Raw genomic sequence first — 14723 nt, 5'->3', positions numbered from 1 at the left:
AGCCTGCAGAGCGCTGCACAGAGAGAGCAAGGTGATGATATGCATGCGTTAGCAACTTCATACCTGCGTTTGTGCCAGTTAGGAGCCATGGGTGGGTCTAATTCCTTCGTGCTACTTTTGATTCAGCATTATTGCAACAACAAAAAAAAAAAAACACAAAAACGATTCATTTTGGAATGAATAACGAAGCAACACACGGATCATTTTCTCCACATATATTTTAATAACATAACAATTTAAAGTACAATAAGAAATAGAAGCTACTGTTTATAAAACTCTCCAGCGGAACATAATGATGGGCCAGCATCAGCCTTATCTATACAGAACTGTATAAGCAGACAGGTCTTTAAATTCCTTAAATTCAACTTTTTTTGTTTTTTGTCTTTTATTTTCTTTTTCATACAAAAGAAAGAGAAAAAAAAAAAAAATCGCTACATTTTGTCCTGCGCTACCTTATTCTTTATTTTTTTTCCCACGAGAGCACCAGCTGTCTGCATCTCATATTTCAAAGTTTATAAAATATAAATTATTGAAAAATATCAAAAATGTTTGTGAACTAAATACATTAAAATTCTCATTTTAACAAAAAAAATATAAAATATACAAAATAAGGCAAAATTGTGGGGAAATAATAAAAAAACAACAACAACAACAACATGTATGCATCTGTCAAAAGTGTTCATTTTCACACAAATGCATCACTTTTTACAATCAGGACAAAGACTGCATTATGACCATGCAACATGTCGCTGGCTTTCGGTGTGGTTTAAGAACATGTCAGGTAACATCACTGTGGGCTTTAACAAAATCACGCTTTCTTCTGTCATGAACATGTCCTCTTTAGCTTGTTCGGGTGATGTGCCACTTTGTTCATGGTAGGATGGTGTGACTAAAACAAGACTTTATTCTGAGCTCTTGTGAATATGGTGCATCTTTTAATCTAGCGATTTTATGAAACGTTATCTGTAAAAATAGACAATTCCAAAGCTCCACCAATCAGGATGGCTAGCATCTGCCTCTGTAAACAGTACGATTTGTTTTCTTAGAAGAACGTTCTTTACTTTGGCTTTTCCCACAAGGTCTTGTGTACGAGACCCTTCCCACACAGTGAAACAGTCGAAACGCTGCGCTGAAGACGGCATCTAGCCTTTAAAAGTACTGCAAATACTGTCAGTGTCAATGCTTCTCCAAACTCAACTCATTTCATGGACACTGCGATATAACTCTGGCTTAAGTCACACACAGCGATGACTAAAACAGTTCAATGACTATAATACTGCATTTAAATAAACCATTACGATCCTGCCGTTTTTGAACGTGTGCAGTAGCACATGCCGTCATCTTTAAAGCTGCCGAAAGTATCAGCATGATCTGGTGGTCCTCCTATCTTAGCATTATATCCGCCACTACCAGTAACAGCCACTTTCACAAACCATCACGAAAATAAAAGACCTTTTGTTGCCTCTGCAAAAATCCATCTCACGTACTTTGACAATCCAGATGCATGCTGAAGAAGGCTCTCAAGGTTAAAACACCTTCTCAAACGTCTCGGGTTCATGGCTTTTCGGTTCAGTCTAGCACTGCCAGCAAACCGTTTGATTGCGAAGAGGCCCGGTTGAATGACATTTCGGTTGTCACCTTCCTACACATGTTGTTTCAGTTCACCTTGAGAAAACACAGTGAGTTCATAGACACGATGTGCTATATTAAGGCAAGACTTTATGAAAAACGCTTCACGTACAAACAAACCAAGGCAAGAAACGTTTGATGTCTTTTGTCTTAACACAAGTGATGAAAGGACACCCGCGGTGTCATAAACACACACTCTTTTTTCACCACAGACGTGTGCGTGTGTCACCGTTGAGAAGCCAAACGGCCGCTTTCATACGCGTCTCTCAGTTTGACTGAGGTACGTCTCTTTCAACTGAAAAGGGTGAGACTCTGGTATCTATTTTGATGGCGTTTTCAGCCATGGACATTGCGGTGAGAGCAAGCCAAAACCGAACTCGACCTTAAAAGAAGCGGAGAGAATATCTAAGCACAGTTAGACTTCAATAAACCTTCATCTTCTGCATATGAAAATGTACAAAACGGTGCAATCTCTGTCCGGACAGCATCTCAATACGATTGGTATTCTCTCCACAAATTAATACTGACACATACAGGTCTTTAAGAAACGATAAAAAAAAATATTTTTTTTAAAAAAAAAGTTATTTTGGTCCGGCTGAGAACTCGCTTCCTCCTGGTGGGTATGCAAGGAGACAGAAACAGTAAGTAACGTAATTGTAAATATTTCTGCGATATTCCTCTTGTCTCTAATTTTGGCAATGCGTTTATTAACAGGAGCGTTCAGTCCAAGAAATGTCCGCCTCTTTGTCCTCTGTTCCTTCCCCGTGTTTGTGCTACCGGGAAACAGTTCTACCTGAACTTAGAGTTTTCCCTTCCCGCAGACCTATAAACAATACAGACGCACAAAGTCTACAGATTTCTAAACTTTGGTAAATGTTTTGATGCTTCCTTTTGTGTCCCGTATGAGCTCAAAACAAGACTGGACCACGACTAAGTGTTAAGATGGAATGTGATTGGACCCGTTTTTTTTTTTCTTTTCTTTCCAGGGTCTGTGAGGGACTTTTTCAGCCTTTCCCCCTCCCCGTCCAAACTTTACTCGTCCGTGTCGGGCTTGACATCTAACATGGTGTGGAGCTCTTCGGGAGTGTATCCCAGCAGGCTTTTCAAGTCACACACAAAGCGGTAGACGTAGCGCTTGCCGGACGTCTTGTGGATGATGTTTTTGTCGTAGTAGTAGCGCAGACCACGACTCAACTTCTCGTAGTTCATCTTGGGCTTGTTTTTCCTCTTTCCCCATCGACGTGCCACCTAGAGGTCAGGGAGACACGGGTCAGGATTAGGAACCCACAGAAAGGAATCATTTGCAATACACTGAATCATCTGTTGTTGCGTGTGCAACCATGAGCTCTCGCTCACAGTGCTGGTATATTGATTGTATCACATACACTGGAGATAGACCAATAATTGGTTTTCAAATGATAAATGACTTTTGGAATAGTTTCAGCATGTTACTGAATATGGCAATGTTAATGCATTTGGTCTTAGTGTACTAGATCTGCTACACTGCAAAGCAAATATGGACTTGCTACTGCTAATAGATACACAGAGACGCTGCTGTGAGCATGTAAGATCTGCTGCTGCTGCTGCATAAATAGACATACATAAATCTTGTAGCAGATCTAGGCAGGTGGAGCTGGGGAGGTGGAGGGGTTCAGAGGAACTCGCTGTAGGACTAACTTACAATAAACACTGAATAGAACTATTTAAATGTTGAGGAAGCAATCTCATTGGCTGCAGGATCAGCAGAGGCCAATCAGCTTGTGTCATGGGGTTAAGATGTGATTGCTTGCAGATTGAGTTTCATGACGGAACTAGATATATCAACTAACTCTTATTATTAATAGTAGACTGTTATGTTATGGTTAGTAGAATAAGGGGTTAGATTAAAATGTTACTTAAAATGTATGTTGGGGAGCATCACAAAGTGTTACCAAAAAACGTTATTTTCTGTAATTGTATAGGTTGTATAAAAAAGGTAAATCTCTAAAACAAAATGTTTTCCACATTGAAATGCATTACATAATTAAATAGCATGGTACAAGGACATATCTAATTATTGCAATAGTTTTATATAAGTATCATTGAGATACTACTATAGTTCTTATTTGCATGTTGAATGTTTTTTTTTTTAAGTTTTCATTGGGGAGCATCACAATAAAGTGTTACAAAAAACGTTATTTTCTTGTACAAAAAAAAAAAAGGTAAATCTCTAAAACAAAATGTTTTCCACATTGTACCGTGCGTTTCAATGACATCTCTAATTATTGCAATAGTTGTAGTGTTATATTAGTATCATTGAGATACTACTATAGTTCTTATTTGTATTTTGAAAGTTCTCATTTTACACTGTAAAAATATTTGTTTCAACTTAAAGTGTTTGTGCTGCCTTCACATTTCAAGTTCACTAAACTTGACATTTTAAGTTGTACTGTGAGAACTTGGATATTTGAGTGAATGAAGGTAGCATGAACACTTACTTTTTTAGTTGAATCAACATTTTTTTATTAAATTGTTTTACAGTGCATTTGTCTTATTTTTTTAATATATAAATATATTTATTTAAAAAAAAAACTGTTTTAGTTATTTTAGCACATCGTTAAACTAAATGAAAATGAGAAATGTTGCACTTCCAACTGAAATACGTTGTTTTAATATATTTATTTCAGTTAACGTTCATTTCATTTCAAGCAATCCCACTGTTTTTAGGGTTTTAGATTTAGATTCAGTTAACTATAATAGCCCTGCATTGTCCCATTTAAAATAAAAAATCTATTAATCTAATCATTTTATACTTTTGTAATTCTCTCTCTCTCTTTTTGAGTCCATCCTTCCCCCGACTACACACACAGCATGTCGACTGTATAACCCCTCACCTCATCAGGGTCAGAAAGCTTGAACTCCCAGCCGTCTCCAGTCCAGCTGATGAAGGACTGGCAGGATTTGTCCGTCAAGAGCTCCAACAGAAACTGCCAGAGTTGGATGGGTCCGCTGCCTGAAAGGAGAAACAATACCACGACTTAATACAATCCTATGGAGGATGTTGACAACAAAATGCCCATTGACCTCGAGAACCATATACAGTATGCATCATACGTCAGAGTACCATATCATCACCCTTATTAGACTCTCCAGTTCTACATTTCATTCTAGCAAGTATAAAAGAAATGTTAGATTTCATATCACAGTCCCAACGGATTTTCACATGCCATCAGCGTTATGTCACGCCGCATGAAAACAGACACACAATGGAGTATTGACTGGCTACTCGAGCTTTGGACTCTTTATGTGGATTCCAAACCTCTGACATCATTTGGATTTCGCCCCAAGGCTAAATATCTGGTGGATAAATGCGTTTGATCACGCAAGCCGTGATGTATATGTCTGCATGCCGCCCGGATGCATTTGAAAGCACATGTGTGTGATGTCTACATGTGTGTGAACGGCTGTGTGGGTGTGAGAGAGAGAAGCCCTTGGCGGCCATCTGCAAAACGAGAGCTTTTTTCTCACAGGCTTTAACATTGCACTCGCCACTAACTGTGATGGGGTCAGCTTTAAAGACTTTAGCCTTTCTGCGCGGTGACATATTTAAGGAAACATTCGAAATATTGCAACCGTGCATCTTAATGCACTTGATTGTGAGAAGCAATTTAAGGACTAGCGTGAAGGGTTTATGTGGTCGTGTTGACCTATAGAGCGAGATCTCTCCTGCAAAGGCTCCACAGTGTGTAGGCAGCAGCTCTTGCACCCGCCGAGATAAGTTTTGGCTTTACTTCATCTTGTGGTTTGTGTGCATTAAAATGAACCGTCCCTTTATAATCACACCTGCTGCAAAACAACGGCGAAGAGAAGAGAGTATTTCCTTGCAAACATCAAGCCCTGCCTTATATATTAGAACCAGATTTTTCATTTATTTCTAGGCTATTCATATTGGATATTTAATTGTGCATGCTCATTCATTTTGAGATTTGCTTTGAATCAGGTAATCTGAACGATAAAATATTATGTTGCATAGTGTTCATTATAATGTCATGAGACCTAAATTCAAAAGTAGCAGTTCAAATCATTTATTTAAAAAAAGTAGTACAAGAATTTAAAATCACATTTTTTGATTGTTTTCAGCAATAACAAAAAATACTGGTGCGACCCCTAATTTCTATGCATCCTCTTTTTGTAAACTAGGCTTATTTTATGAAAGTGTATGTCACACCTTTACTTTCGCCACAGATTGTGTGCTACATTTCTTCGGTTACCTGATTGTTTGGCCGGAAAATCAAAGCAATGCATGGTGATAACAGCACAGTCACAAGTCATTCGTAGTGAATTCCTCACTGTGCGTTACATCCGGCTAAAAATATCCTTGCCGATAATGCAATAAAACACTAATGCAATTCTGAAACAGATTATCTCATCAACAATTCAACAGTTCATTCTGACCCACTCCCTCTCCGTCTGCCTTCCTCTCTTTGTCTCCTAAACATATGAATCACCAGAATCACTCATCTGGATCAATGCAGTAATCTGTTTATGTAGGTAAATGCATTAAAACACATTCCATAAGCACGGCTACTGTAACACACCCTCATTAGACCCAAAGGAGCCGGGAATGGAAAGCTATCGGTCTGTCCTCTACATGCCTAAACCAAACCCTCAGACTGACACAAATCCAGCGCTGACTTTCAGCAAAGCTTTAAAAGTACATTAAGGCCACTTTGCTTGAAGTGAGAGCATGACTACAAGCAAAGGCAAGGATTTCATGAAGTAGAAAACAACTTGGTTTACAGGGATATAGTTCACACTTAAATTCATGTCGTTCCAAATATGTATGACTGACTTTCTTTCGTTGAACACAAAAGATGATATTTTTTGCACTTTTTCATATAGTGGTGAATGGTGAGCTCCAAAACACAAAAGCAATGTCAACCCTTTTCAATAAGGAGCCATGTGTTAAAGGGTTAGTTCACCCAAAAAATGAAAATTCTGTCATTAATTACTCGCCCTCATGTCGTTCGACACCCGTAAGACCTCCGTTCATATTCGGAACACAAATGAAGATATTTTAGTGTAAAGCTGATGCTGAGAAAGGCTTCAGATAGGCCTCCATTGGCATTCAGTACATTTACACTCCCAAGACCCATAAAAGGCACTTAAAACGTCGTTACAAAGTCCATCTCACCACAGTGACTCTACAATAATTTTACGATGCGACGACAATAGTTTTTGTGCGCAAAAAAAAATCCAAATAACACCTTTATCCAACTTGTTCTTGTCTTCCGTGTGTGCCTCCGCGATGCATGCGCGAGAATATGACGCAGATCCGGCGTTCGGACACATGACCCAGAAGCGATTTGTTTACAAGCAGAGGAAGACGCGCGTGTCTAAGTTGTTGAATTCTACATTGATCGTGCTTTAGGTCTCGGCGTAGTTCTCAAAATCGGGCTAAAGTGTCCATTTCATGGATTCCCGAACCCCGGCGCTACGTCATATTCTCGCGCATGCGTCGTGGAGGCACACACGGAAGACAAGAAGAGGTTGAATAAAGTCGTTATTTGGATTTTTTTTTGCGCACAAAAACTAGTCGTCGCATCGTAAAATTATTGTAGAGTCACTGTGGTGAGATGGACTTTGTAACAACGTTTTAAGTGCCTTTTATGTGTCTTGGGAGTGTTAATGTACTGAATGCCAATGGAGGCCTATCTGAAGCCTTTCTCAGCCATCAGCTTTCAACTAAAATATCTTCATTTGTGTTCCGAAGATGAACGGAGGTCTTACGGGTGTCAAACGACATGAGGGTGAGTAATTAATGACAGAATTTTCATTTTTGGGTGAACTAACCCTTTAACATTAGGTAACCACTTTAGTTTAATGTCCAATTCTCACTATTAACTAGTTGCTTATTATCATGCATATTACTAGGATATCGGCTGTTTATTAGTACTTATAAAGCACATATTAATGCATAATCATATTCTACATCCCTTAAATCACCCAATACCTAAACTTGACAACTACCTTACTAACTATTAATAAGAAACAATTAGGTGTTTATTGAGGCAAAAGTCATAGTTAATAGTGAGAATTGGACCCTAAACTAAAGTGTGACCCAAAAGTATTTATTAATCTTAGATAAATGTAAATTTCAACATTAACCAATGCATTATTAAAATCAAAGGTTGTCAGACTGTAAAAAGTGATCAGTTGACTTAACTTAAAAAAAGGGAGGAACCCCGTTGCCTTAAAACGATTGGTAACCCTTTCTTTTGATGGTCTTTTTTCAACATTGTGTTGACTATAAGTAACTTTGCAACTACACGTTAGCTAACTCTCATTAGAGTATTAGTAGACTCTCTGCTTTATATCTGCTGACACTTTATTGTGATGCTCCTCAACAGACATTCTCCTGACTATAAGTAACTTTGCAAGAACTTATTCCAACCCTAACCCTACCATTTTACTAATACTATAAGTAACTTTGCACCTACATGTCTACTAACTCTCATTAGAGTGTTGGTAGACATGTAGGTGCAAAGTTACTTATAGTCAACAAGATTTGTGTTAAAGAGACCATTAAAATACAGTGAAACCATAGTATTAAGTAAATAAACTTCATGCGTAATTGAAAAAAGTGAGTTATGAGTCATTTTAAGTCAACGGGTTTCCTCACTTTAAGCCTCACTTTTTACACTGCAGTGATGCCAAATGTCATTGTTTTTTTAGTGATTTAAAACCATAATTTTGGTCTATTTTTCTTTCTATTATTTTTGAAGAACTGAAAGAGTCTGTAGTCATATAACGTACTCGCATGGCACTTTTTTGGTCACTTTTGGAGTGAAAAGACCCGTTTCCATTCACTTTCAAAAAACAGGGTGATCATTCTGCTACACATCCTTGTGTTCTACACGTAAATGATGAGTTTTAATTTTTTTAGGTGAACTGTCCCTTTAATGTGTGCATGTGTGTCTGCATGAGGAAGCCGCCCTATAAAGTTAAAAATCAGCCGTCGCTGAAGAAAGTGTGTTGCGGTGCTGTGGTTGTGTTGCTCTCCTCACAGATCTGATGGATTTGCACTTGCATATGTGATTAATGACGACAAACACGAAAACCTCAGAGCTCTGCGAGCGAGTGGATCTTTTTTGTCACTTGCTGGCTTTATCTGCCTCATCTCTGAACTCTGAAGACTGTTGTGTTGACACTGCGGGTAACACTAGTAAAAAAACAGGTAGTTCAGCCCATTTAAAAAAAAAAAGACGTTTTTTGCAATATTTTTCTCTTGCGCACAAACACAACAAAACAGATACAAACACATGCACAATTTACAATCTACTGCATAAAATATCCATAATAAGTCCAAAAAATGTGCTCGGATCTAGAGAATTCCGCATGTCAACCAGCTCAGGTGCGTGCAAAACGGTTCTTTATAAGTTCAAAGGATCCTGAAATAGAAATGTGACGCGCCACACACAGCGAGTGGGCCCTGTGTTCTTTCTTTTACGGTAGGGGAGTGTTTTTTCAGATATATGACATGAGCAGGTAGGTTTAAGACGTATGGCACAAGGTTAAAAAAGCCCCTCGAAGATGGCCCGATAAAGGAGCTCTCATCTTAAGTGCACAGGGCTTGCTATCACTTTGTGCTGTTGCCAAGACGACCTGGGAAATGGGTTGAGATGTGGGCCACAGATAAGGAGTACAAGATGAAAACAGCGGAGAAAGAAACGGAGAGCTGGTGGCAGCGAGCGACAAAAGCGACAGAGGGAGGGAGAGAGAACGCCTGCCTCTTTTTTCACTTGAAGAAAGCCGGGGTGTGGCATGTTTTGCTGGGTACACGAGCTGCTCGCAGAAGCCGCTGCAGAAAACAGTCGTGCTGAGCAAAAGACTGCCATGACGTTCTTACAGTCGTTTAACAAATGTGGCTCTGCGGTTACGAAGTGCACCAGTGCATTCGAAACTGGTGCACGACACCCTTTCACTGATCCAGTAGCAACTACGTCCCAGTAACACAAAACAAGGCATCCTCATTTAGCAGGAAACACGCACGTACTTGCGATTCCAAAAGCTTCCTGGTTGCAATATTCATTTTTGCATTATAGATATTTCATTTCATTATACGTGTGTACACTCGAAAAAATGCTGGGTTAAAATAAGCCAAGTTAGGTTGGAAATGGACTAACCCAGCGATCGGGTTGTTTTAACCCAGCATTTGGGTTGTTTTAAGCAAACATTTAACCCAACCGCTGGGTTAAAACAACCCTGGGTTAGTCCATTTCCAACCCAACTTGGGTTATTTTTAACCCAGCATTTTTTAGAGTGTAGGTATATGACATGGGTTGTGATCAAATATATGGAATAATACAGTATATGGTATAAAATATGATGAAATATGTTTTTTATATGATATGTGATATGATAAATAGTATGATTTATGGTATAATATATGAAAAAAGGGTTTTGATATATGGTATACAGTATATGACATGGTATGCAATATTCCATATATAATATGTTTTTTTTTTTATATGATGGGGCTTGTGCATGTTATATGATAAATAGTATGACTAGTATGATCATACGATATAATCAAATCACATATGTTTTTTTTATATATGATATGGTATGTGATATGATAAATAGTATGATTTTTGGCATGACATGAAATAAGGTTTTTGTGGTATACAGTAAATGACATGGTATGCAATATTCCATATATCATATTATACATGTTATTTATATGACAGGGCATTTGATATGATAAATAGTATGATTTTTGGTATGACATGAAACAAGGTTTTTGATATGATGTGGCATACAGTATATGACATGGTATGCAATATTCCATATGTCATATTATACATCATATGTTATTTATATGACAGGGCATTTTATATAATAAATAGTATGATTTATTGTATGACATGAAATAAAAAGGCTTTTGATATGATGTTGTATACAGTATATGACATGGTACAATGTGGTGTCTGTCTGTCTGTCTATCCATCCATATGTTATGCATGACTTATGTTTATGATATATTTATGGAACAACATATGGATTTTTATATGATGTGGTATGTGGCATATATAATATAATCATACAGTCTAAAAAATGCTGGGTTGTTTTTGGGTTTACTGCATAAGACAGAAATATATATTCAAGTTTTAAAAGCTTCCTCAAAGGACAGAGATGACAACTTTATGGAAGTATACTCTGAGAAAGGTTATTGAGCATGTTTCAGTGGTGTGGTGATCTTTGTTTGTGTTTGTCTGAAGTGGGGTTAATGCTGACCTGTGTACCCAGCGAGCGCAGCTGCCGGGATGACGGGTTTGTCCTTGCTGAGGTCCGAGCGCTCCCGCACGTAGTCTTTGAAGGTGCCCTTTGGCTTGTGTCCGTGCAGTGCGGTGGGGTAGTCCTCCGAGTCGAAGCTGTCGTAGGAGGGAACTCTCTGTAGGCTGTTGAACGACGACTGACTGCTCCAGGACTGCGTCAGCCTGTCACAGCTCTCGAAGCTGTCGATGCTCTCGAACGAATCTTGACCTCCCAGCTTACCTGAGATGGAGATTTCAGCGTTATTAAAGATTATTCACAGGCATTTTCCATTCCACATCTTCAAACAGACAGCAGGGTTCTTGCAGGTTTCAGAAAGTCAAATTTAAGACCTTTTTAAGACATTTTAAGACCATAAAGATTGAAATTTAAGACCTATACGACGCATTACCAAAATTATTTAAATCAAAGAAATAATAAAAAAAGCAATAAAGCAATGACGTTAGTAACCCTCCACAGCCAACAACGAGCCAAATGCCCAAAACCTTAGGCCCAAAATGAAAATGGGCTAAAACAAACTTGCCCTCAAATAGAATAGATTACAAAACAGCATATTAATAGCCTAATAGAGATTGAACAGGGCATGCACTAGGGAGATAGGATAAACTAGGGATGCACGATTTGGGGAAGATATCTAATTGCGATTATTCTGGTTAAAATGCAAATGTTTTTTCGTTTTTTTACAAATGAAAAGTGTATGCATATAACATTTTATATATTAATGTTTATATATTAACGAGACTAATAATAATGATTATATTCAATAAATACAAATATTTAACAAAATTAGAAATACTATTACAATAACATTTTAATTATTAAAAAATTTAAAATAGAGTATTTAAGAATAAATATATCAATATAATAATAATACTAATAAAATAACATTTATATTTTACAGAAAACTTATTTTACAAAAAAACCTGCTGGGTTACCTGTTAATATGCAGACAGCCTATGACTAAAAATCATTAGAAAGGTCTAAAGATTTATTGTAAAAAATAAAATAAAGAAATTCTGTGCTTTTTATCTGTGATATAAATTTCTTAAAGTCTATGTATTTAATATTAAATATGAGCCTCTTATGCATCCACTGTGGGGGAAAAACTGTACATTGGAGAAAAACATATGGATTGTCATATAAATTTATTTAGAGAGAAGTATTATTTTTCATATTTGTTACCCAAACTTTCATTCATACTGGAAGCCAGAGGGCGCCCTCGAGCAGAAACTCCACATTTGCCTTAGAGAAGTAATCGTTAGCCCTAATGTGAAGCTAGCGATGTAGGATAAACTGAAGATAGAAACGCTTTGACTGATGAAACAAAGACAATAAACACGACTGCATCAAGCTATGGTGTATTTGAGTTCTTCAAGCCTTCACTATTGTCATAATAATAAGGTATGCAGTGCTGATTGAGTGCAGACTTTATCACTGTTTAGAATAATATAAAACAATGCATGTCTGCCTCATTCTGTCCAGAAAGATACAATGTTATTAAATGTAGACGTATTTTGCGGGCAGGTAATTGCATTTATCACGAGATTTGTACTTTTATCACCGAGTACGTGTACCAACACCCCCAGAAAGAACTACAACACACCGAACAAATGTGCTGAGGGCGGCGCAGCAAAGACTCTAGAGCTCCGTTTTGAGCTCCGCTTTCGCGATTCGATACTTTTTTGCTACAGTGTAACGTTAATAACTTTCTGCGGCCAGCATTTCTGGAAATGAACGAGGATAACACTTTTTTTAAGACCTAACTAAATTAAATTTAAGACCTCGGGTGAAAATCTGGCCGTTTTTAAGACGTTTTAAGGCCTTAAATTTAAAAAATAAAATTTTAGACATTTTAAGACTTTTTAAGACCCCGCGGGAACCCTGAGACAGGGTTTGGTATGGAAGCTTGTTTACGCTACTGAATTAAAAAAGTCATTGCTTTTTTCTCTTAATTACGAGTTTACATCTCACAATTCTGACTTTATAACTCGCAACTGCAATTCGCAACGTTTATATCGCAATTCTGGCTTTACAACTCCAAATTCGGACTTTATTTCCTTCAATTCGGACTTTCTTGCAATTGCAAGTTTATGTTGTAATTCTGGCTTTATAACTCCCAATTCTGGCATTGTTTTCAGTAATTCTGGCATTATTTCTTGCAATTGCGAGTTTATATTGCAATTCTGGCTTTATTTCCCAAATTTTGGCTTTATTTCTTGCAATTTCAAGTTTATACCGGTATTGCAATTCTGACTTTATTTCTCGCAATTGCGAGTTTATATTGCAAATCTGGCTTTATAACTCCCAATTCTGGCTTTATTTCCCACAATTTTGGCTTTATTTCTCGCACTTGCGAGTTTATATTGCAATTCTGGCTTTATTTCCCCAAATTTTGGCTTTATTTCCTGCAATTGCGAGTTTATATTGCAAATCTAGCTTTATTTCCCAAAATGTTGGCTTTATTTTTCGCAATTGCGAGTTTATATTGCAATACTGGTTTTATTTCCCACAATTTTGGCTTTATTTTTCGCAATTGCGAGTTTATATTGCAATACTGGTTTTATTTCCCAAAATGTTGGCTTTATTTCTCGCAATTGCAAGTTTATATTGCAAATCTGGCTTTATTTCCCACAATTTTAGCTTTATTTCTTGCAATTGCGAGTTTATATTGCAATTCTGGCTTTGTTTCTGGCAATTTTGGCTTTATTTCTCGCAATTGCAAGTTTATATTGCAAATCTGGCTTTATTTCCCACAATTTTGGCTTTATTTCCCACCATTTTGGCTTTATTTCTTGCAATTGCGAGTTTATATTGCAATTGTGGCTTTGTTTCTGGCACTTTTGGCTTTATTTCTTGCAATTGCGAGTTTATATTGCAATTCTGGCTTTATTTCCCCAAATTTTGGCTTTATTTCCTGCAATTGCGAGTTTATATTGCAAATCTAGCTTTATTTCCCCAAATTTTGGCTTTATTTTCCGCAATTGCGAGTTTATATTGCAAATCTGGCTTTATAACTCCCAATTCTAGCTTTATTTCCCAAAATGTTGGCTTTATTTCTCGCAATTGCGAGTTTATATTGCAATTCTGGCTTTATTTCCCACAATTTTGGCTTTATTTCTCGCAATTGCGAGTTTATATTGCAATACTGGTTTTATTTCCCAAAATGTTGGCTTTATTTCTCGCAATTGCAAGTTTATATTGCAAATCTGGCTTTATTTCCCACAATTTCAGCTTTATTTCTTGCAATTGCGAGTTTATATTGCAATTCTGGCTTTGTTTCTGGCAATTTTGGCTTTATTTCTCGCAATTGCAAGTTTATATTGCAAATCTGGCTTTATTTCCCACAATTTTGGCTTTATTTCCCACCATTTTGGCTTTATTTCTTGCAATTGCGAGTTTATATTGCAATTGTGGCTTTGTTTCTGGCAATTTTGGCTTTATTTCTTGCAATTGCGAGTTTATATTGCAAATCTGGCGTGATAACTTACAATTCTGGCTTTATATCTCTCAACTCTGGCTTTATTTCCCGCAATTGCGAGTTTATATCCCAATTCTGGCTTTATTTCTCTCAATTCTGACTTTTTAACTATTTTTAAAAGTCAGAATTGAGAGATAAAAAGGCGCAATTATCTTTTAAATCGTATCCTTTAAACCGGAAACAAGCTTCCATAGTTTTAACCCAATGCATGTTGTATGGAAAAGAGGAGCATGTACATGATTCAAAATATCTCCATAGAACACTGACTTATGGCAGACTTTTCTTTTAAAGAACACGGTCC

The 14723-nt window shown here is 37.2% G+C and overlaps 1 protein-coding gene across 12 annotated transcripts in view; it reads right to left on the bottom strand.

The window, feature by feature from the left end:
• Window positions 1-200: 200 nt before the first annotated feature.
• Window positions 201-14723, bottom strand: part of ets1 (v-ets avian erythroblastosis virus E26 oncogene homolog 1) — a 72091-nt gene continuing 57568 nt past the window's right edge. For all 12 annotated transcript variants that reach the window (XM_079825903.1, XM_079825907.1, XM_079825910.1 and 9 more), the window contains 3 exons: window positions 10906-11166; window positions 4503-4621; window positions 201-2877 (listed from right to left, as the gene is read on the bottom strand). In XM_079825903.1, coding sequence (XP_079682029.1) covers window positions 2662-2877; window positions 4503-4621; window positions 10906-11166 — 596 coding nt within the window. In that variant the 3' untranslated portion in view covers window positions 201-2661. The remainder of the gene's footprint in view (window positions 2878-4502; window positions 4622-10905; window positions 11167-14723) is intronic.

This window comes from Gobio gobio (assembly GCF_949357685.1).
Source record: "Gobio gobio genome assembly, chromosome: 9".
NCBI lineage: Eukaryota > Metazoa > Chordata > Actinopteri > Cypriniformes > Gobionidae > Gobio > Gobio gobio.
Note: the sequence above shows the minus strand (reverse complement) of the source record. Positions and strands in the feature narration are given on the sequence as shown.